Source organism: Lactuca serriola, chromosome 9, assembly GCF_051521515.1.
Source record: "Lactuca serriola cultivar US96UC23 chromosome 9, Lser_US96UC23_V15, whole genome shotgun sequence".
Taxonomy (NCBI): Eukaryota; Viridiplantae; Streptophyta; class Magnoliopsida; order Asterales; family Asteraceae; genus Lactuca; species Lactuca serriola.
The window spans coordinates 19,432,046-19,453,800 of record NC_136416.1 but is presented as its reverse complement, the minus strand read 5'-3'; the positions used below and the strand labels follow the sequence as shown (position 1 = coordinate 19,453,800).

At 37.9% G+C, this 21,755-nt stretch overlaps 2 protein-coding genes and 1 pseudogene across 3 annotated transcripts; 2 read left to right on the top strand and 1 right to left on the bottom strand.

The window, feature by feature from the left end:
• The first annotated feature begins 1,403 nt into the window (after window positions 1-1,403).
• Window positions 1,404-6,449, top strand: TIC110 (translocon at the inner envelope membrane of chloroplasts 110). Its single transcript, XM_079020647.1, has 14 exons — window positions 1,404-2,068; window positions 2,367-2,426; window positions 2,576-2,699; window positions 2,824-2,892; window positions 2,991-3,156; window positions 3,290-3,354; window positions 3,437-3,531; window positions 3,747-3,874; window positions 3,967-4,067; window positions 4,197-4,413; window positions 4,497-4,651; window positions 4,733-4,858; window positions 4,943-5,923; window positions 6,009-6,449. Exons 1-14 carry the CDS (start codon window positions 1,539-1,541, stop codon window positions 6,261-6,263), a joined length of 3,072 nt encoding a protein of 1,023 aa, XP_078876773.1. The 5' UTR covers window positions 1,404-1,538; the 3' UTR covers window positions 6,264-6,449.
• A 314-nt stretch (window positions 6,450-6,763) lies between these two features.
• On the top strand, window positions 6,764-8,154 carry LOC145074235 (krueppel-like factor). Of its 2 annotated transcripts, none has more exons than XM_079020649.1 (3): window positions 6,764-6,933; window positions 7,410-7,750; window positions 7,835-8,154. In XM_079020649.1, exons 2-3 carry the CDS (start codon window positions 7,504-7,506, stop codon window positions 7,870-7,872), a joined length of 285 nt encoding a protein of 94 aa, XP_078876775.1. In that variant the 5' UTR covers window positions 6,764-6,933; window positions 7,410-7,503; the 3' UTR covers window positions 7,873-8,154. The 2 variants fall into 2 exon arrangements, with proteins under 2 accessions (XP_078876775.1, XP_078876774.1); XM_079020648.1 differs by having other exon boundaries at window positions 6,769-6,933; window positions 7,487-7,750.
• A 1,220-nt stretch (window positions 8,155-9,374) lies between these two features.
• LOC145074498 (pentatricopeptide repeat-containing protein ELI1, chloroplastic pseudogene) lies at window positions 9,375-12,330 on the bottom strand (annotated as a pseudogene).
• Window positions 12,331-21,755: the final 9,425 nt, after the last annotated feature.

The following is a 21,755-nucleotide window of genomic DNA, read 5'->3' as shown; positions in this document are numbered from 1 at the left end:
AACACAAATATTGCACCTTGGTATTCTCATGATTATTTAACCAAATGGTCAAGTAATGAAGGTCCAAAGTCAACCATTTTTCTCTTATTGATTTTACATCAACCCTTGCTTTTGTTGAATTGTGTTTTTAAATTTTAATATAACTCTAGTTTTCTTTTAAACATCTCAAAATATCAAAATTCCCCAAATTTGTTTTATTTTAGTTTTACAAGTGTTTTGTACAACAAGATTATCATAGAGTTATAAAATTGAACAAATCTATGTGGTTACTACTATACACTATTTTAGTGTGTAATATTTAGGGTATTTATTTTTGTTGGCCTCGACAACCACCAGGCTGAAATAACCCATGGAAAGAACAAAATCATATTTTGATAATTATCCCGAAAGAAGAAGTTTCACCAAAAAGGTATGTTCTTACTTGGCTCTTTGAACCATATGCTCTGGTAAAGGTCCTAATACCCTATCCATCATCGCCAAGTGTTATAAATTCTCATGAGTTTGAAACAAAATTTCACCAGTTGTTGTTGATGGAACTATTGCAGCGGTGGCGATACTCTATGTTGATTCATCATCATCCATTGTTGTTTGTACGTAGGATTCATGACCGTTGTTGTTCCTGGTTGCATAACGAAAACCTAGACAAAGATATGAAAGAGCTCACAAAAAAACCAAAGCAGTTGGTGGAGTGCAACTTCGTGCCTAAAGAATATTGGAAGAAGGGGGCGGTGACCCCAAATCAACATCAGATTCGTTGTCGTTGGTGCAACAATGAATGATGTAGGGAATTGATTCGGGGAATAGAAGTGGGAGTTTTATAGTCGATTTCATTTGGAACCGATTCTTGGCAGACAATTTCTTACCTTCACCGTTCTTCTTCTTCAATAATCAATCCACAAACATTGCTTTTAGAGTTCATACACGGTGATGCAAATCTGTTGTGGTCAACAAGAATTGTCAGTAGGAGAGAGTAGTAGACCGAGGAGGAAAATAAGACGAAAGTAGTGATGACTGAGAAATAGAGCAGATGGAGAGGTGAACATGAATGGCGGTGGAAGTAAAGTGGAGCGGTGGAGGGATTAAAGTAGGAAATGAGGTTATATTCGGATCCAACCCGGATACTTTTCATAAGGGGGTTTCTAAATTAAATTATATACGCAGTATATAATAAATAGTTTTACAAACATTGTACGGAAAACTAACTATTCTGTTGGTAAAGCTTTATTAAGCCTATGTAAATGTAAATATCTATATTTCGTAAAAAGGATGCAAAACATTAACAACAAATCTATTTCTAGGCAATGATACAAGAATTAGTGTCAAGGGTGTACCAGTGTTAAAATTAAAACTTCAGGGGGTAATTCTGGAATACGGAGTAATTTACAAAACCCTGCCTGCCCCCTTTTATCTTCTTCTCCGCCCTCTCCACACTATCTCTTCCCTATCCTTTTTCCCACCATCTTCACTCACCTCCTCCCGTCGCCTCAACCCGCCGGAGCTTCACCGAAGGGGGGAAAGGGTAGTCTGAAATCCACAACATGAACCCTTCAATTCTTCTAACACAACAATCATCTTCTCCTCACCCCACCATCTTGTTCACTCCATTTCTTAATCATAGACCTCTAAAAATCACAACAAAGTTTCTTACCTTCAATCATCGTCGGCATAGATACAGCTGCCGCGCCCCTGCTGTCCGTTGCTCCGCATCGTCATCATCAGTTGACCAACCATCCACCACCACTCCGGTAAGCGATGTGTTTGGAGGGAAGAAGGAGCTGTCGGCATTCCAATCACTTGTGGATTCTATGTCGCCGGCTGTTAGGTTAGCTAGCTCTGTCGTTGTAGTTGCAGGCGCCGTTGCTGCTGGGTATGGACTGGGGTTACGTATTGGTGGGACCCGGAATGCTAGTTTGGGTGGGGCTGTTGTTTTGGGAGCTGCCGGCGCCGGTGCTGTATACGCGTTGAATTCTTCAGTGCCGGAGATTGCTGCCTTGAGTTTGCACAATTACGTGGCTGGTTCAGATCCTGGTGCACTGAAGAAAGAAGATATTGAAAGCATTGCTAGCAGGTTTATTTCATTTAACCTATACCAAGTTCTGTATTCTTCTAGACTCATGATTTTATCCTCTCTATGTAACTATATTCCAAACGATTAAACTATGACAAAAAATGTTCAATTAACATAGATATTTCGAAGGGCAATTTATTGCCATTTATGGGCAAACAAAAAGCTGCTCTTTGGCGATCAGTAGGCTGCTTCAAAATTGATATGAACTCAACTGAGTTATTTGCGTTCCATAACAAGTCCTGCTAATGAATATTTTTATTGTTGATGCTTATATTTTCTTTATAATTGTTTCTTTCAGATATGGTGTTAGCAAACAGAATGAAGCTTTCAATGCAGAGCTTTGTGACATATATTGCCGGTGGGTAGCAACTGTCTAATAATCATATCTCGTTCATATTCAAACCAAAAATAAAAAAAAAGTCTTTATTTTTGCACTTTTTCCATGTTAATTTCTGCTATCCTATTCATGAAAACTTGTTAACATTCTCTCATTCTATTTATTCCCAGATATGTTACTTCTGTACTTCCTTCTGGAGGTGAAGATCTAAAGGGCAATGAAGCTGATATTATTATAAAATTCAAAAATTCCTTGGGCATTGATGATCCTGATGCAGCTAGCATGCATATGGAGGTATTGCTACAATTACAATATGATTTATTGATGCCTTAATAGGTGAAAAATTCTTTACATCCACACATGTTTCTCTACATTGACTTTGTGTGTGTGTGTGTGTGTGTGTGTGTTTGTTGAATAGATTGGTAGGCGTATCTTCAGGCAAAGGTTAGAAACCGGTGATCGTGAAGCAGATGCAGAACAGCGTCGGGTAGGTTTCTTTTCCTTTTTTGTTAAAAAAAAAATAAATTGAAATTAGTAGAGTAAATGAGATACAGAGCTTGATCATTGTTGTGGTCTCCAGTGCAGGCATTTCAGAAGCTGATTTATGTTTCAACACTTGTATTTGGAGAAGCTTCTGGCTTTCTTTTACCTTGGAAACGTGTGTTCAAAGTTACTGAATCACAGGTTGAGGTTGCTATACGTGACAATGCACAACGCTTGTATGCTTCCAAGCTAAAATTAATTACCCAAGGTAATTACCTGTTTCTTTTATACTAATGGACTTAATGAGGACAAAACTAGGGGTGATTTTTCTTTTCAACTGGAAAAGCACAGTTTGGTGTTGGTTTTTAACTTTTTATATGTGCTTTTGATACATGAATCAGATGTTAATGCGGAAGATCTTATTAGTCTGAGAGATGCACAACTACAGTGTCGGCTTTCAGATGAGGTACACATTTCAAAGAGCATAAACAACTTAATATTCTATAAGTAATTGTAGTTTTTTAGTTATTGGTTTGGATTTATTGCAGCTAGCTGAAGATATGTTTAGGGAGCATAGTAGAAAGCTTGTTGAAGCAAACATTACAACAAGTGTGAATGTACTCAAGTCCAGGACAAGAACAGCGTACGTGATCTTGACGCCTTATTAGAACATACCTTTTTTTTTTTTTATTTTTATTATTATTATTATTATTATTATTATTATTATTATTATTTTTATATCAATATCATATTTTGACCATTTCATATAATTTTGTTTATATTTTATCAACAATAGGTCAAACATATTTTTATACAAAAACACTTTTCATGACTTGTAAAATATATTATATTTTTCAGAAGGGATGCCAAGCTCATTGTTGATGAACTTGATAAGATTTTGGCATTCAATAACTCACTTGTCTCATTAAAGAATCACCCTGATGCTAACCGTTTTGCTCGTGGGGTGGGCCCAATTTCTTTAATAGGTACTGTATACTCTCACTCTCACTCATCACAATTTATTTTCTTCATTTTCTTATTCTAGTATTTAATACCAATATTATTACTTTTTGTATAGGTGGTGAGTATGATGGTGATAGAAAAATGGACGATCTAAAACTCCTCTACAGAGCATACATTGCTGATTCTCTATCAACTGGTCGTATGGAAAACACCAAGGTACAAAAATAAAACTTTCCCTTTTTGGATTCCATTTATATTGGTAAAATCAAACTTTTGACTTTTGCGTAGATGATATGAGGCTCTATATTAATGTTTCTTGTTTTGTTATGTTCAATACTTGTATAGCTTGTTGCATTGGGGCAATTGAGGAATATATTTGGTTTGGGTAAAAAGGAAGCAGAATCAATTGCAATAGATGTTACCTCAAAAGTATACCGTAAACGCCTTGCGGAATCTGTAACCGGGGGTGCTTTGGAAGCTGCAGAGAGTAAAGCAGCATTCCTTCAAAATCTTTGTGAGGAATTGCACTTTGATACTGAAAAAGCCATTGAGATCCATGAACGTATGTTGCTTAAAAGTTTTTTTTATTTCAAAACATGAGTATAATGGTTTGTAATGTTCTTATTTTTACGTCTCTTTTCTTAGAAATATACCGTCAAAATCTTCAACAATCTGTGAAGGATGGAGAGCTTAGTGATGCTGAGGTTAAATCACTCGAGAGGTTGCAAGTTATGCTTTGCATTCCTAAACAAACGGTTGAAAAGATCCACGAAGAAATATGTGGCACTTTATTTGAAAAGGTAATTAATATACCACTTTCTTACCAATTTATGTAGCCATGTTTCAATTTGTTATAAATTAATAAAAATTCTGTATTTCAGGTTGTGAAGGAGGCTATAGCTGCAGGGGTTGACGGGTATGATGCTGATGTGAAACAGGCTGTTAGAAAGGCTGCATATGGTTTACGGTTAACTAGGGATGTGGCCATGTCTATTGCTGGCAAAGCAGTGAGTGTTTTTTACCTTTTTTTATGGATTTGCCCTTGTTTATTTTTCTTTTTCAATTTTCTAAAATATTATTTTTAAATGTAGGTTCGGAAAATTTTCGTAAGTTACATACAAAGATCACGAGCAGCAGGTGGTCGAACAGAGGCTGCAAGAGAACTCAAGAAAATGATAGCTTTTAACAATTTGGTTGTAACCGAACTTGTGTCAGATATCAAAGGAGAATCACCCGAAAGCACCACAGAAGGTGAAGAAGAAGAGACAGTTATGGCAGAATTTAAACCCGTAGATGAAACAGAAGATGAAGAATGGGAGCCATTACAGACCCTCAGAAAAGTCAAATCTAACAAAGTCAACATGGGAAAAGCGGGTCAAACCGAAATAACCCTCAAAGACGACCTGCCCGACCGTGACCGAACCGACCTCTACAAGACTTATTTACTCTATTGTCTGACCGGAGAAGTGACCCGGGTCCCGTTCGGTGCCCAAATCACTACAAAAAAAGACGATTCCGAATATGTATTTTTGAAACAGTTGGGCGGGATTCTCGGGCTGACCGATAAAGAGATTGTGGAAGTGCATAGAAGCTTAGCGGAGCAGGCGTTCGGGCAGCAAGCAGAGGTGATATTAGCAGATGGGCAGCTGACCAAAGCGCGTGTCGCGCAGCTAAACGAGTTACAGAAACAAGTGGGATTGCCTAGTGAATATGCTCAGAAGATTATTAAGAATATCACGAGCACGAAAATGGCGGCTGCACTTGAAACTGCTGTGGGCCAGGGGCGGCTTAGCATACGGGAGATACGGGAACTGAAAGGGTCGGGGATTGAGTTGGATGTGATGGTGTCGTTGAATTTAAGACAGAATCTTTTCAAGAAGACTGTAGATGATATATTTTCTTCGGGGACAGGAGAGTTTGATGAAGTGGAAGTTTACGAGAAGATTCCGGAAGATCTTGGAATTAATGTTGAGAAAGCCCGTGGTGTTGTTCATGAACTTGCACGGACCCGGTTGTCAAATTCTTTGGTCCAGGCTGTTTCGTTGCTTCGACAGAGGAACAGCTCAGGGGTGGTAAGTGTAAAATTCATTATCTTTGATAATTTGGATTGCTGAGTTTGATTGATAAATATGTTTGGGTACCAATGACAAAATGCAGGTTTCTTCTCTGAATGACTTGTTAGCATGTGACAAGGCAGTGCCAGCATCACCATTATCATGGGAGGTGACTGAAGAGTTGGCGGATCTGTTTCTGATATATCTCAAGAGTGATCCGGCACCCGAAAAACTGTCGCGTTTACAGTATTTGTTGAACATTGATGATGCAACAGCAGAAGCGTTGCAAGGAATGAAGGATCGAGCACCACCAAGTGAAGGTGGGGGAGGAACCAGTGAAGAGGAGTTTGTTTTCTGAGAGTGTTTTGTGACGGTTTTGTGAGTGATAGGATAGGTGAGGGGGCTATGAGTCTCGAGTATTATCCTGTTGAGTATTTGTTTGTTTAATGTCTGTCACAATATAGATGTGTAGATTATGAAACTGGTTTCCAGTGTTCAGTGATCTTAATTAATAAAAACGTCACTCGTAATTGGCTTCTATTCATCAAGTGGGTGGGATTACTTAAATGTGGGTTGGTTTGTGTTACGTTTTGTTTTTAACTCAGTAATACGGTAGAATAAAAAATAGTAACTGAAAAAGAAACGAGGCAATCATCAAATACGTTGAAATGATAAAAAAATGTGTAAAGTGTACCAATAAATACGTACATTTGTCTATTTAGTATTGCTAAAATATTAAATTATGATCATAACAAATATTGCATTTAATAAAAATAATAATAACTAAAGGGCTCTTAGCCTATCGGAAATAGTTTACTGCATAAGGCGAACACGACTTTCTTTTTTTTTGACCCGTACCCGTCCGACCCCCAAAACATCAAACAATTATTCGCGGCTTGGAAAACAATTTGACCCGTCTGTGGCTCTGTGCATACTGCGCAGGCAAGCGTTTCAATCGCTTTTCTTCCTCGATCGGCTTTTACACCGGCGACTCCTCTTCCTTGACACGGTGGTGATATTCTCAACTGGTATGTTCGAATTTTTACGGGTTTTAATTGACTTTTTAAATAGTGGTAATTGTATTTTAATCGGCTTCTTTCTCGTGCTGGTGCAGCTTATATGCGTTAGCCATGAACTATTTTAGGTTTTGTTAATCTCATCCTAATCCGTAAATGCTGAATTTTAATTGTATTATAATCTTGTTGAAAATTAGAACCTCAAATAGGTTGGAATGAATTTTGTAAGACGATGCTATCCAATTGTTATTCTTCGTGTCAGTGTGTTACCCGTTTGGAAATGATTTATTATTGTTTGCTTCAATCTCTTCGTTCAATCTTGAAATAAGCGTTAAAACGCAGGATATTTGGTAAATTCTTAACCAAGGAATAGAGAGCACTCCAAGTGTTTGTGATATTGCGTCAATGAGTTGCAAGTTTAAGATTATGTATGCTGTAAATGAGACTTTGAGCAGTGAATCTTAAAGAATGAAATATCTCACTTGCAGTTAGCCTGTTAAGTTCTTATTATTGGTCCTTTCCAAATTGGTGGTGACTATAACATGATTGAGTGGAAATTTGACAGCCTATTATTGAGGTACTATGGGGACTGAAGGCCCTAAGGATTCGTTGGACTGGAAAAGCATTGGTGATTCAGGTAATAAGAATGAGGCTGATGCTGGACCTGTTGTGAAAAAACGGATTCCAAAAAAGATGCGCCACATTCCAGACTACTATTTCCTTCCTCGTAGATCCATGTTAGCTAACATTGCAATTTATGGGTCCTGCATTGTTGGTGGAATTGGAGCTGGGATGCTGACTGAAATCTGGATTAACAAGAAAGTTAAAGGTACTCACTTTCAATTCTGTTCAAGTTCAACTACTACTTGTTATAGTTTATAATACTAAAGTATGTGTCCATTACTTATTGCAGAGGATGGAAATGGTGTTTTATGGGAATTTGACAAATAAATGCCTGCCTGCCTTTGCTTTTGCTGTTGCTGCTTTTTGAGTTCTGATAGACAAAAGGAGAAGGTATAATGGATAAAAGAGTACGGAGTATTAGGTTGCCTGAGACATTCTTTAAGTTATTCGGGTTTTTACATATTCGTGGTTTTCTCAATATTTATTTATTACCCCTTACAGTTTGTTAAGGTTTGTTTTGAGTATTGAAAAAGGAAAAAGAAACCTTATCTGAATGAGACCTGGATAGATCAACTCAAAAGTTAATTGGGTTAAGTTGTTTTGGATGCAGATTATGTTCTTAGTTGATTTTTCAACCTAAATAACTGAATCCAAAACATCCATGGTTCACCTTGATCCACCCCTTTTGGTGGAAGAAAAATTGCAAATTTTGTTTCAGACACTTGGTCTAAATCCAATGCATGAAAAATGCTATACAAGCTGTCCTATAATAACAGCAAACATGGCCTTAAACAAAATACAATGAATCACTCATTTTTTCACTATGGATGGAACTTGGAAGTATGGTGTCATAAATAGGGGGTGAGGCGGGTACCCTCCCTAATTGTCTGGAACCGGAACCGGTGGCTCCTAAAAATGTGGTAACCATAACCGGTTCTGGGTACCGGGTACCTGTTTTGTTGTTGTTGTTGTTTTTTTTTTTTTTTAATTATTATTTATAATTCTGTCATTAAAAAGTAGATAAATTAGACATTACCATGTAGATAAACCAACTACTGACCATTAAAAATTTACTGGACAAACAAAAATATGTGAGAGCTTGAGCTAACTTTACGAACAGAGAATATGAATGTACACGTTTTCAAACTTATAAATAGAAACAACCTCTAGAATTCTACATGATTTATGCATACTAACTAAAGCATATGAATGATGATTTGAATTTAGTGACAAAGAAACCTATTAAGCGGACAGTTAACATATAATCATAGATTGTTTATATACATTATCATGTACCTGTGTAATCACAACAATTATATAATTATTTAAGAGCTTAAAGGGTTTGGGATAAAACAAAAGATGGGGGCCTGAGTATTATTATTTTATTTATTTATTTATTTCAATTGTGGTTACCTTCCTTGGGTTGCTTGTTGCTGGCTAATCAGTTTTCGGCGGCTTGGGCTGCTGAATAACTGATTTACCTCTATACAATGGGCTTAAGGTTGGGTGTTGGATTGAACTTTTGGGTTTGAGATAAAAACTTATAGTGACCCACTAAAATTCAACCTGCAATATAATTGCTAAATGCTAATGTTGTTCCAGCCATTACTCAATTACAAACCCCTCTTGAACTTGGCCCCTACGTTAAGTCATTAAGATATACTACCTTGTACTCCATACATCAATGATGTTTGACTTCCCACATTTTGAAAAAAGTTTTGACCAATTATCAAATATCTAACGTACCCGTTTCAGAAAAACAAAATTGAGAAAAATATCTTCTTGTATTGCTTGTTCATATGCTAAATAATTAAATTTGAATAAGAATCTTCCTAGCAAAACAAATTTCCATCCATTCCAATAGGAATGTTTGTAAGTTAGTATTTTATTTTCACACCCCATCAATCAGTCCAACAACTAACATGACGGAAATAAACCATATTGTTTCCAGAGTAAGAAACGTGATGTCCAAAATTCAAAATTCAAGGACAACACATTAGGTTGCTTAGATGCTATATACATTACTCACCACTCACCAATAATCCTTGCATGAACAAACCCCATTCTTAAAATGATGAAACCGATTCCGATCCCTCATAACTATCTCCCTCTCATATACCTTTGATATTATCTTCATAGCATTATGACAATCATCACAAGTTCTCAAATTCTTCACCACTCGTATCACCTTCCCAAAAGGAATCCTCAAGAGCCCAAAAGCAACTGCAATCCTCTCGCTATGATACCCAACCGACATCTCTTTCTCCTCCTCATCTATATCATGCAACACACCACCCGTATCCGCCTCATAACCCCCTTCTTTCAATCTCCTCCCAATTTCAACCAAAACCCCATTTATCTCTTCAAATTCCGGATGCAAACTATCTCCTGCCACAAATTCATACACTACATTCTCCACCTCAATCAAACTCCAACCGGGTACCTTCTGAACCCCGTTTTCTATCATCAACTTCCGACACCTGTCCACATCTTTCCATCGACTCAATGACGCGTATAGATTGGAAAGGAATACGTAATTCCCGCTGTCATACGGGTCCAATTCCAACAACCGTTGAGTCACGTGTTCCCCGAGTTCGGTATCTTTATGAATATGACACGATCGAAGCAAACTCCCCCACACCACCGCGTTTGGCTTCAATGGCATTTTGGTAATAAGCTCCAACGCTTCCAAAAGTAAACCGGATCGACCCAAAAGGTCAACCATACATCCGAAATGTTCAATTCCCGGTTCTATTCCGTAATCGGTTTCCATTGTTGAAAAATACGTTTTACCTTCAGAGATTAATCCAGAGTGGCTACAACCACATAAAAGACCAATAAAAGTAACCCCATCGGGTTTTACCCCTTCTTTCTTCATGGAAAGAAAATAATCAATCGCTTCATTACCATAACCATGCATTGCTAATCCTACAATGATTGAATTCCAGCAGTAAATGTTCTTGGATTGAAGTTTGTGAAAGACATCTACAGCATCTGATATACTTCCACACTTGGAATACATGTCGATAAGAGCATTTCCTAAAATAACATCGATTTTGAGTTTGTTTTTCTTGATGTAACCATGGATCCATTCACCCATATCCAATGCTCCAAGATGAGCACAAGCGGTTAACAAACTAACCATGGTTACCTCAGTTGGCCTCACCCTCTTGTCTTGCATGTGGTCAAAGAAACGCAATGCTTTTAGGAACTCCTTACCCTGAACAAATCCTGCAATCATGGTGTTCCATGTCACAGGGTTTTTCACTTCAGTTTTGTGGAAAAGTTCTTCAGCATGTTCAAGATGACCGGATTTGCAGTAACCATCTATCATTGCATTCCAGGAGACTATGTCTTTGATGGGATTGGAATCAAAAGTGAAGCGAGCTGATTCGATGTCACCTATCTTGGAATAGCAAGTGATCATGGAGTTCCATGTGACTGAATTCTTTTCGTGCATACTGTTGAACAGTTTCTGTGCGTCTTTGACAAATCCATGCTTACTAAGTGCTGAAATCATAGCGTTATTGGCTACAATGTCTCTATGGGACATTTCATCGAACACCTTCTTTGCAGAACTTAAATCCCCGATCTTTGAGTAAAAGTCGAGCAACCCTGTTTGCAAAACGACATCATGGTTGAAATTCCACTTGAATATCTCGCCATGAACTGTTTTCCCTAGTTGCGAGGCACATAAACTGGCACAACAATGGAGAATCAAAGAAAGTATGGTTTGACTGGGGCACACATCACTAGATCGCATTTTGTTGTAAAGAGTTACAAAGTCTTCAAAGTTATCAGCATTATTCAAATAACCAGATTTGCTATACCCATCGATCAACACATTCCAAGAGATCGTATTTTTTACAGGGTTTTTATCGAAGAGAAGCCGTGCAGAGTCGATATCACCTATCTTGAAATAGCAAGATACCATTGAATTCCAACTATAGGAATCCTTTTCCAGCATACTATCAAACAAAACCCGTGCATCCTTAATAAGTCTATGCTTCCCAAGTACTGAAATCATGACATTACAGGCAACCACATCTCTCTGTGACATTTCTTCGAACACCTTCTTGGCAGACCTCAAATCTCCAATTTTTGCATAGAAATCAAGCAACCCAGTTTGCAAAACTAGATCAGAATCAAAACCCCATTTCACTACAACACAGTGAAACAATCTCCCCAATTGAGCATCACCCACTTTCGCACCATATTGAAAAATCGAAGCAAACATCCCAACGCTGGGGATGTTTGCATCATAATTACGACACCGCATCATCACATCATAACAAGTGAAGAAATCCCGCAGGTTATTAGATTCTAAAGACGTTTTAATCATGGATCCCCAGAGGGAAGGTTTTGAAAACGACGCCGGTAAGTTATATACGAACTGTAACGCGTAACTGGGGTTACGAGAATGGTAGCAAGAATGTAAGAACGTGGTGATAAGGGGTGTTGAAGCGAGATGACCATTTGTGAGGATTAGACTGTGGATTTGTTGAAGTTGTTTGAGTGTTAAGAATTTACTGTCTAGAGTCGATAAGATGTAGCCGAGGATGGAGTGCGGAGGTTTGCACAGAGGTAACATTACAGGTTCGATCTGCAAGCTCAATCTTTCTTTAGCCGCGAACAATTTGAACTGGTAAGGGATTCGGGTACAAAAGTGGAATCCATCAAAACTAGTGTCCCGAGTTTCTTTTATACCATCCTACTTTTATTTATTTCCATCGGACATCTGGAAGGTTGAGCGGGAACCTTCCCGGAACACAATATCAATGTGCGAGAACCGAATGAGGGGAGGTTAGGGATTAGGGGTGGCAAATGTGGTGTTTTTGTCAAACACGACGCAACAATGTTTTTTGTAACACGACACGATATAATGTCGTTTTTTTTTTCAACTAACACGAAAACGAACCGATTAAAAAAAACAAACACGACACGATAAAGATGACATAATATAACAATTAATTTATTTAATTAATACTTAATAATACATAATACGAAAAACACGACTAACAATTGCTAAATCGTGTCAATTTCGTATCGAATTTTGAACACAAACACGACGTCGTATTTTTTATACTTGACACGAACACGACACAAACACAAATTCGAATTTCAGTTGCGACCAATTTCGTTTCGTTTCGTGTCATCAATTGTCACCCTTAAGATTATCGCTCACTCTCTCAAACTCGTGTGATTAGTCAACCTTATTTTTTTCTTCATTTATTTAATATTTATTAAATTATATATATATATATATATATATATATATACACACACACACACACACACACACACATTAAAAAATTATAAAAAGATATATTAAAATTAATGGTTTTTAATTCCTTACAAAATGAGTATAGTATTTGTATAAAATATTAAAAAAAAGTTAGTGAAAGGTACTAATTTCCTGTCTTTTGGTGAGTGAATAGTGATGGAAAACTGACGTGACACTCAAAAATTGAAAAATGTTCCTTGAACATACGATGTGGTCTTAGGTCGGCCGATATAGAGTGGAGTGTACACATAAATTCCTATGTAGCAGGCCATTTCCACGCGTAAACACCACCACCAAAGTGTTGGATTATGTGTCTCAGCCCATAACTATAATTGATATAAATTTGAATTGATGGTAGCATGGTCCTTTCGGGTTGCTCTAAAACCTAGCAATTGGACATGATATTTTGGAAAGAGGTGCTGATTTATTATCTGATCTATAATTTGAAATAAATAATTTATTAATATATTATGAAAATAATATATTAATTAGAAATAATAATGTTTAATTAATAATTAATCAGAAATAAATTTGAATTGATTTTTGGATTAATAGAATTAATTAAAAGTGTAGGGGTTAAAGTGTAGTTGTTCAATAGTTGAGCAAAATACATTCTAGAACCTCCTTAGGCTATGGATGGTTTTGGGAGTGTTCTAGGGGTTCTAGAATTATCATTGGAGGATAATCAGGAAGCTAGATAATTACCAAAAACAAGATAATATTATTATATTGGTTTTAGGGTTATCTAGGGTTTCCTTGCTGCGTTATATAAAGGCCTTATGGCTTCATATTTTGGCACTCATTCCTTAGAAGAGCTGGACCAAAATTCTGATCTCCTCCCTCCTCTCTCCTCAATAACCTTATTGATTGTGTTGGGTGTCAACCACTAGAGACACGATGCTTGTGGTGCTTGCTTCTAAAAGATCAATAAAATGATTCTTGATTGTTTACTTCAACAATCAATAAGGTATGTATTCTTACTAATAAATTCAAGTTTGAATAGGAAAACTTTGTAGTTTGATAGTTCATAGTACGTTGCCTTTATGTGAAAGACATAGATCCTTCTAGATTGCATGTGTCCTAATCATTTAATTGTTAAATGTTTTTTCCGCTTAGAGCATTGTTTTTGTAAGCTCCATAACTTATCAGTGGTATCATAGCGTATGACTATATTTCATGCGATTGCACATTGGTAAATTTATCAAAACTAAAATTTTCAGATTAATCGCATCTCTCGACATGAGCATTGATGCTTACGACATGAGATCTGATCTGATCAAATTTTTCGTAATTATCTGCCTTGTCTGTTTTGTTTGGTAATTATTCGCCTTAAATATCTTCCAAATCCGATTTTGTTGCATATTTGATGATAAATTACAAGCCTAAAAGTTAAGAGATAAATCTTTGACTTGATTAATTATTTTATTGATTAATATGATTGATTTTTTAAATGTGTAAATAATTGATTTAGATATTAATTAATCCTAATAATTAATGTAAAATATTATTTGATTTATATTAAATTTAAAATTATATAAAATTTCGAAATTTATTATAAACCTAGTATTTTGAAAAGTTTTAAAATACACCTTATACTATATGTAAAATTAAATGTTTAATTATTACTATATGTATAAGACTAAGCCATTCAAATTGCTAGTACACCTCATTCAAGAAGTCATACTATAAGGGGAGCTTAAGAAACTGGCTTATAAAATGACTGTTATTGAGTATCAACTCTTACCCACCGCTCTCTTGTATGGTGGAGGGTCGTTAGTCGAACGAGTTTTATAGGACAATTAATTCTCATTAATAAGTATAATGTGATTAAAAGTAACTAAACTCTTATTTTAAATCACAATCTTAGTTACTTTAGGAAAAATGTGAATTTGTATGCTAACCCATGAAATTGCACATTATACTTTATACTAGTTAATGGAGCACGTGTGGTTAACCAACACACTAATAGTGACTATAAAGAGTAAATAATGGGCATCTAAAAAATTATCATTGATTAATGGAGCATTGTGGTTAACCGACCCATTAATATGAGATGATAAATGACATCGAGAGTGCCAAACTAATTTGCATGGTTATTCACATCTTGTTGTGATCCTCTATATCCCAGTCACAAATGGAAGAGTATAATCTGAGATTAAATATGCCATTAAATAGTTTCAACGTGTCACAAAAGATCTAGGAATTTCACTTAACTTAATTTCCTTCAAATTTCGTTTTTCAATGGTAGAATTGGTAAATTGTCATTTATCTACCTTTATAAAATTTACAATTAGATTACGACATCTTTTTTCTAAGTTGTGAATTTTTTTAGTTGGATCCTAGCCTTAATATTTCATTTTTGGGTTGTTATATTAAACATTGTTCTTATCTAACTAAAACTACCTTTCTTTTATAGATGTCTACTCCAAATGATGTTTCTGGTTCCTCCTCCTCCGCCAATCAAAACTTCTCGTTGATAAACATCTGCTCAAGGGTGACATTGGATGGCACAAACTATAATGATTGGATGCGCAACATCAAGATGGCCATTCGTTTCGAGGATAAAGAATATGTCCTTTAGAAAGAGTTTAATGAAATTGACGAAGAAAAGGTCACTCTTAAAGAACTAGCCGCCTACAAGAAGCACTACAATGATGCAACAAAATTTGCTTGCATCATGGTGGCCACCGAAGCCTCCCTTGCTAACCCACGCATCGGTACGTGACCCCGATGTTATTTCCTACCGTCCTCACGAACCTCAACTGCCTTGATCCTGGTATGATCTTTCCATTTATGCTCATCCTAAGCATTGAAGACAATGCTTAACTTTAAGCTTGGGGTGAGGTATTTTTATTCTTTATTTTGTTTGAATTTAGGTTGTATATAGTTGCATTTAGAGTAATTCATTTAGGTCATCTGGAAAACTGCATAAAATTTTCAAAAATATTGCATATTTTGTTTCTTTCTTTTTAAATTTTCATTCTTTTTAGTTGCATTGAAGTTTAAGATTTCATGCATTTTTGTTCTCTTTTTTTTCTCATCCCTACATGTACCACAGTGTTGAGTCATAAGTATTGAGTCACAGATTTGTCCCGGATCTTGATATAGAATTCCTTGTGTTGGACAAATAGGACACATTTTGAGCCTCGCAGACAACTTTGAGACTACTTATGTGGGGGTCAAATGCAAGGTTCTAACTCGATCTAGGTGCAGATGGAAGTGGTTAGTCAGGACGATGTGTACAAGAAAAGATTAGTCTGGTATGGTATTTGAAGATATGGATGAATCGAATCTCGGTCAGGGGGAATACCCCTTTGTACTCCCGAGTCTCGCCCGAGCCTTACATAGTTAGATTCTCACCACCTTTTTAAGATAAATCATCATTTACTAGGGTCTAGAGTAGATAGTTCAATATGTTTTGTTCTTCACACCTTACATTGAGGTGTTTGATGAACTTTGAGCCGGGTCCCCCAATCAACATTTTAGGACTACGTTTTTTTGGTAACACCCATTTTTTGAGTCATACCCCACTTTTTAGAGTAGATTATGATACATTGTCAATGATCATTAGGTGTTCATATTAGCCTTTATCTATTACTCCTTTTTCATATTTTTAGGATCATATGCTTTATGGTGAAATTCCTTAGACATTCAAAGAAGAAAGACAAGAAGAAAACAAATAAAAAATAAAGAAAATTGGAAAAGCAAACAAAAAGAGACAATAAAAGAAGATTCACAGAAATGTAACATGTTGGGTCACATACTTGTATAGATTTGATGATGCAAAAAATATACATTATAGTTATAGTTCATGATATGCTGATGGAAGTTTATATGTTTGAAGACTGATGAACATCCCCTGATGACTAAAAGACCCCGAAGAAACTATCAACACCAAAGGCACGAAGACACCATTCACTGAAGACTGATCAGTGTGTCCATACGTTGAAGATCATACACTGATGACACACTGATATGGTAATACACTGATGACACTCGCTGATGGTTATACACTATCTGATGAAGCTGAAGCTAATCAGTAGATGACTCCCTGACGTTGATGCTGATGTTCTGATCAACATCTGATGTGCTAATAATGATATCTGAAGCTGGGGAAGATTTGATCTGATCCAATCCATATATACCAAATTAGTTTCAATACATATTAAATGGATTCACTAGAATAGATTAGTGTGTGTATATATATATATATATATATATATATATATATATATATATATTCATATATTAGGGTTAAACCCTGATCATGTCTGTGTGACCTGTTCTCATTATGAGAACCCTCTTTCTTAGTGAAAAAATCTTTGTGATAATCTTTTGTTCTTCTTTTGTTCTTTCTTTTTAATTTAATCTACGAATCTACAAAGGATTTGGGACCATCAGTTGTTATCCGAGCATGCTAGAACATTCATTCTAGGATTTGTTGAAGATTCAGAAGTTTAATCATAATTCAGAAACTCGAAAATCAGAAGAAGAAGATATCTTTACAATCATCCAAATATGAAGACTACTACAGAATCAAAGAAACTAAATGAAACCTATACGGTGGAAATGGCCAATGGGAAAACCGAATCCACTAGGGAGATCTACATCGGATGTACCCTAACCCTCAACCAACACGTCTTACGAATAGATCTGATGCCAGTATCAATTAGGAGTTTCGATGTGATTATTGGCATGGATTGGTTAAGCCCCCACCATGCTGAGATTATGTGCCATGAGAAGGCCATTCGCCTTCGTCTCCCAAATCACGAAACCCTAGTAATTTACGGAGACAAACCCAGTACAAATCTTCGTCTCATCTCGTGCATCAAAGCACAAAAACACTTGCGAAAGAACAATTTGGCATTCTTGGCTCACATAGTGGACAAGACCAAAGAAGAAACTAACATCCAAGACATTCCAGTAGCATGTGAATTTCCGGACGTGTTTCCCGAAGATCTTCCAGGAGTACCCCCAGAGAGACAGGTTGAGTTCCGAATCGACCTCGTTCCAGGAGCAACTCCTCTTGCTAAATCACCATATCGATTGGCTCCTGCCGAAATGCAGGAATTGTCCAGCCAACTCAGTGAGCTTCTGGACAAGGGATTTATCCGACCTAGCTACTCGCCATGGGGAGCTCCGGTACTCTTTGTCAAAAAGAAGGACGGATCTTTCAGAATGTGCATCGATTACAGAGAGTTAAATAAACTCACTGTCAAAAACCGCTACCCACTCCCACGAATCGATGATCTATTCGACCAGCTCCAAGGAGCTAGTTATTTTTCTAAAATAGATTTACGGTCCGGATACCATCAACTCAAAGTCCGAGAAGAGGATATTCCTAAAACCGCTTTCCGAACCCGCTACGGACATTATGAATTCGTCGTAATGCCCTTCGGTCTAACAAATGCACCCGCCGCATTTATGGACCTAATGAATCGAATCTGTCGACCGTTCTTGGACAACTTCGTCATTGTGTTTATCGACGACATCCTCGTCTATTCTCGAAACAAAGAGGAGCATGGCCAACATCTCCGACAGATCCTAGAAACTCTGCGAACGGAAAAGCTGTACGCCAAACTCTCCAAGTGCGAGTTCTGGCTCCGGAGTGTGAACTTCCTAGGCCACGTAGTAAGCCAAGACGGAATTCATGTGAATCCTACTAAGGTCAAAGCTGTGGAAGGATGGGCAACTCCGACTACGCCCACCGAAATTCGTCAGTTCTTAGGCCTAGCAGGCTACTATAGGAGATTCATCCAAAACTTCTCTAAGATCGCCAAGCCGCTTACCTTGCTTACGCAAAAGGGCGTGCCATTCAAGTGGACAGACCGACAAGAAATTGCGTTTCGAACCTTGAAGCAAGATCTCTGTAGCGCACCTGTACTATCTCTACCCGAAGGAACGGAAGATTTTGTAGTTTACTGTGACGCGTCAAATCAGGGCTTAGGTTGCGTTCTCATGCAACGTGGAAGAGTGATAGCATATGCGTCCCGCCAACTAAAGACGCACGAAGTAAATTACACGACCCATGACCTAGAACTGGGAGCCGTGGTCTTCGCCCTAAAAATTTGGAGGCACTACCTGTACGATACAAAGTGCACCATCTTCACGGACCACAAGAGCCTCCAGCACATCTTGAATCAGAAGGAGCTGAACATGAGACAACGAAGATGGGTGAAATTGCTAAACGACTACGAATGCGAGATCAAGTACCATCCAGGCAAGGCCAACGTGGTAGCCGATGCATTGAGTCGGAAGGAGTGCTCTAATCGCCGTACGAAAACGCACTCGATAACCATTCAGTCTCATCTGGCCACTCAAATTGCATCAGTCCAGGCAGAGGCTATGAAAGCGGAAAATAGAACTAGCGAGGCATTACGCGGGATGGAGAAGAACCTAGAAGTCAAGGAGAATGGGGTATACTACTTTATGAACCGTATTTGGGTCCCAAAAAATCGGAGGATTTAGGGAGACCATTATGAAGGAAGCCCACAAGACACGATACTCCATTCATCCCGGTTCGGACAAGATGTATTTGGACATTAAACAACACTATTGGTGGCCTAACATGAAGGCGGAAATCGCGACTTATGTTGGTAAGTGCCTTACGTGCGCCAAAGTGAAAGTGGAGTACCAGAAACCTTCCGGATTGTTACAGCAACCGGAAATCCCTAAGTGGAAATGGGAGGGGATTTCTATGGACTTCGTGACCAAGCTGCCCAAGACGTCGGACGGATTGGACACCATATGGGTAATAATCGACCGACTGACGAAATCTGCCCATTTCCTGCCAATCAAAGAATCCTACAAGATGGAGAGACTGACGCGTTTGTACCTACGAGAAATCGTAAGGCTCCATGGAGTGCCAAAATCTAGCATCTCGGATAGGGACAGTAGGTTCACATCACGCTTTTGGCAATCACTCCACAAGGCAATGGGAACTCATCTTGATATGAGCACCGCATATCACCCACAAACGGACGGTCAAAGTGAACGAACCATTCAGACGCTTGAAGACATGCTTCGTGCTTGTGTGATAGACTTTGGAAAGTCTTGGGATACCCACCTACCGTTGATCGAATTCTCATATAACAATAGTTATCATTCGAGCATCAAGGTGGCCCCTTTCGAAGCACTGTACGGGCGTAAATGTAGATCACCGTTATGTTGGGCGGAAGTAGGTGACACCCAGCTAGCAAAAACGCATACGCCAAACAGGGCACTAACGGGACCGGAAATCATTCGCGAAACCACAGAAAAGATCGTTCAGATCAGAGCTCGATTACAAGCATCGCGCGACCGACAAAAGAGCTACGCTGACCAACGGCGGAAGCCCTTAGAATTCCAGGTCGGTGATCGAGTATTGTTGAAAGTCTCACCCTGGAAAGGGGTTATACGTTTCGGAAAACGGGGAAAGCTGAACCCGCGGTACATTGGGCCTTTCGAAATTGTCGCCCGAATAGGCCCAGTAGCATACAGACTACAACTACCCGCAGAGCTAAACGGTGTACACCCCGTGTTTCATGTCTCTAATCTGAAAAAGTGCCTATCAGATGAAACCCTTGTCATTCCTCTTGACGAAATCGAAATCAATGAGAATCTCCTGTTCGTCGAAGAACCAATCGAAATCATGGACGGGGAGGTGAAGCGTACTAAGCAGAGTCGCATCCCGATCGTGAAGGTACGGTGGAACGCAAAGCGTGGGCCAGAATTCACTTGGGAATGCGAAGATCAAATGAAGCAAAAGTACCCTCACCTATTCTAGCATTCTCAAATCTAGCTTTCGAACAGAATTTCGGGACGAAATTCCCTCTAACGGGGGGATGATGTCACAACTGGAAATTTTGTGTCATGTAATCTATACATTCAAGTTAATGTGAATCAAAAACTTCAATCAAATACATCATACAAATACTACAAATAGTCATCAAACAATTGGGAACACTAGAAGTTCTTAATTAGGTCCATTTTGGGACTAGAACTTCCTTATTGGACCTAATGGACCAATAAGCTTCCAATTTGACTATCTTGGGTTTAGAACCCTAATTGGATTCAAATTGGACCCACATTTATTTTATTCAACATTTTAGGTCATGTTGGACCTAGAATGAAAGGAACTAAAAGCCTTGATACATGAATAACCTAAACTAGTCCAATAAAAATATGAAAATCCTACCACATTCTTTTAGGTATAAAACACACGCTAACTAACTCTAATTTTGGGCTTAAGGGGAAAAAGCCCAAAATTTTCTTTTCCCTTTCCAATTCTCGGCCCAAGGCCCAAACCCAAAGAGAAATGGAAGTGTTGACTTTGGATGCCACCTCACTATTACCCAAAGGACATCCATGCATTGTATCTCATTCTTCCATGCAAGTATCACTTCAAAGATCACCTCACTTCTTCCTCTCTCTCACTCTCGGCCATACACCCACACACACCCACAAAAATCTCTCAAATTCTCTCTAGATTACTCAAGAACTCTCCTTCCTCCCCTCTTAAAAAATCTCGAGTTTAGGAAGCATTCAAGAGGAAATTTCCACAAATTCTTCATCTAAGGTAAGATTATGCATAGATCTATGATTTAGATTCTTGTTGTTATCAAAATCCTTTCCTAATCTATGCACAAATCGTGATCTTGCATCCTAGAACCATCTCAAACTCGAGATCTACCAAGGAAAGGTGCTAAGGCCAAAAATCATCAAGTTTTCCTCCATCTTTTCTTCCAAAAACCGAAACCACACCCAAGGTGAGTTTCATACCCCCTATTTTCTGTTTTTATGAGTTTTGTGGGGGGGGGGGGGAATACAAGTGAAAGTGTAGATCTATATGTGTTTTGTATGCCTTGTATGATTTCCATGCTTATATGTATACATTTGTGTGTTATAATGTTGGATCTAGCCATAAAACCCCTCAAAACCGAGATAT

Excerpts from the sequence above, each read along its gene's own strand:
- TIC110 (XM_079020647.1), top strand. The coding sequence starts at position 1,539 with ATGAACCCTTCAATTCTTCTAACACAACAATCATCTTCTCCTCACCCC. Across the intron at positions 3,532-3,746 it reads AAGTCCAGGACAAGAACAGC|AAGGGATGCCAAGCTCATTG; the intron begins GTACGTGATCTT and ends TATATTTTTCAG. Across the intron at positions 4,652-4,732 it reads GTGGCACTTTATTTGAAAAG|GTTGTGAAGGAGGCTATAGC; the intron begins GTAATTAATATA and ends TCTGTATTTCAG.
- LOC145074235 (XM_079020649.1), top strand. The coding sequence starts at position 7,504 with ATGGGGACTGAAGGCCCTAAGGATTCGTTGGACTGGAAAAGCATTGGT. Across the intron at positions 7,751-7,834 it reads GATTAACAAGAAAGTTAAAG|AGGATGGAAATGGTGTTTTA; the intron begins GTACTCACTTTC and ends TACTTATTGCAG.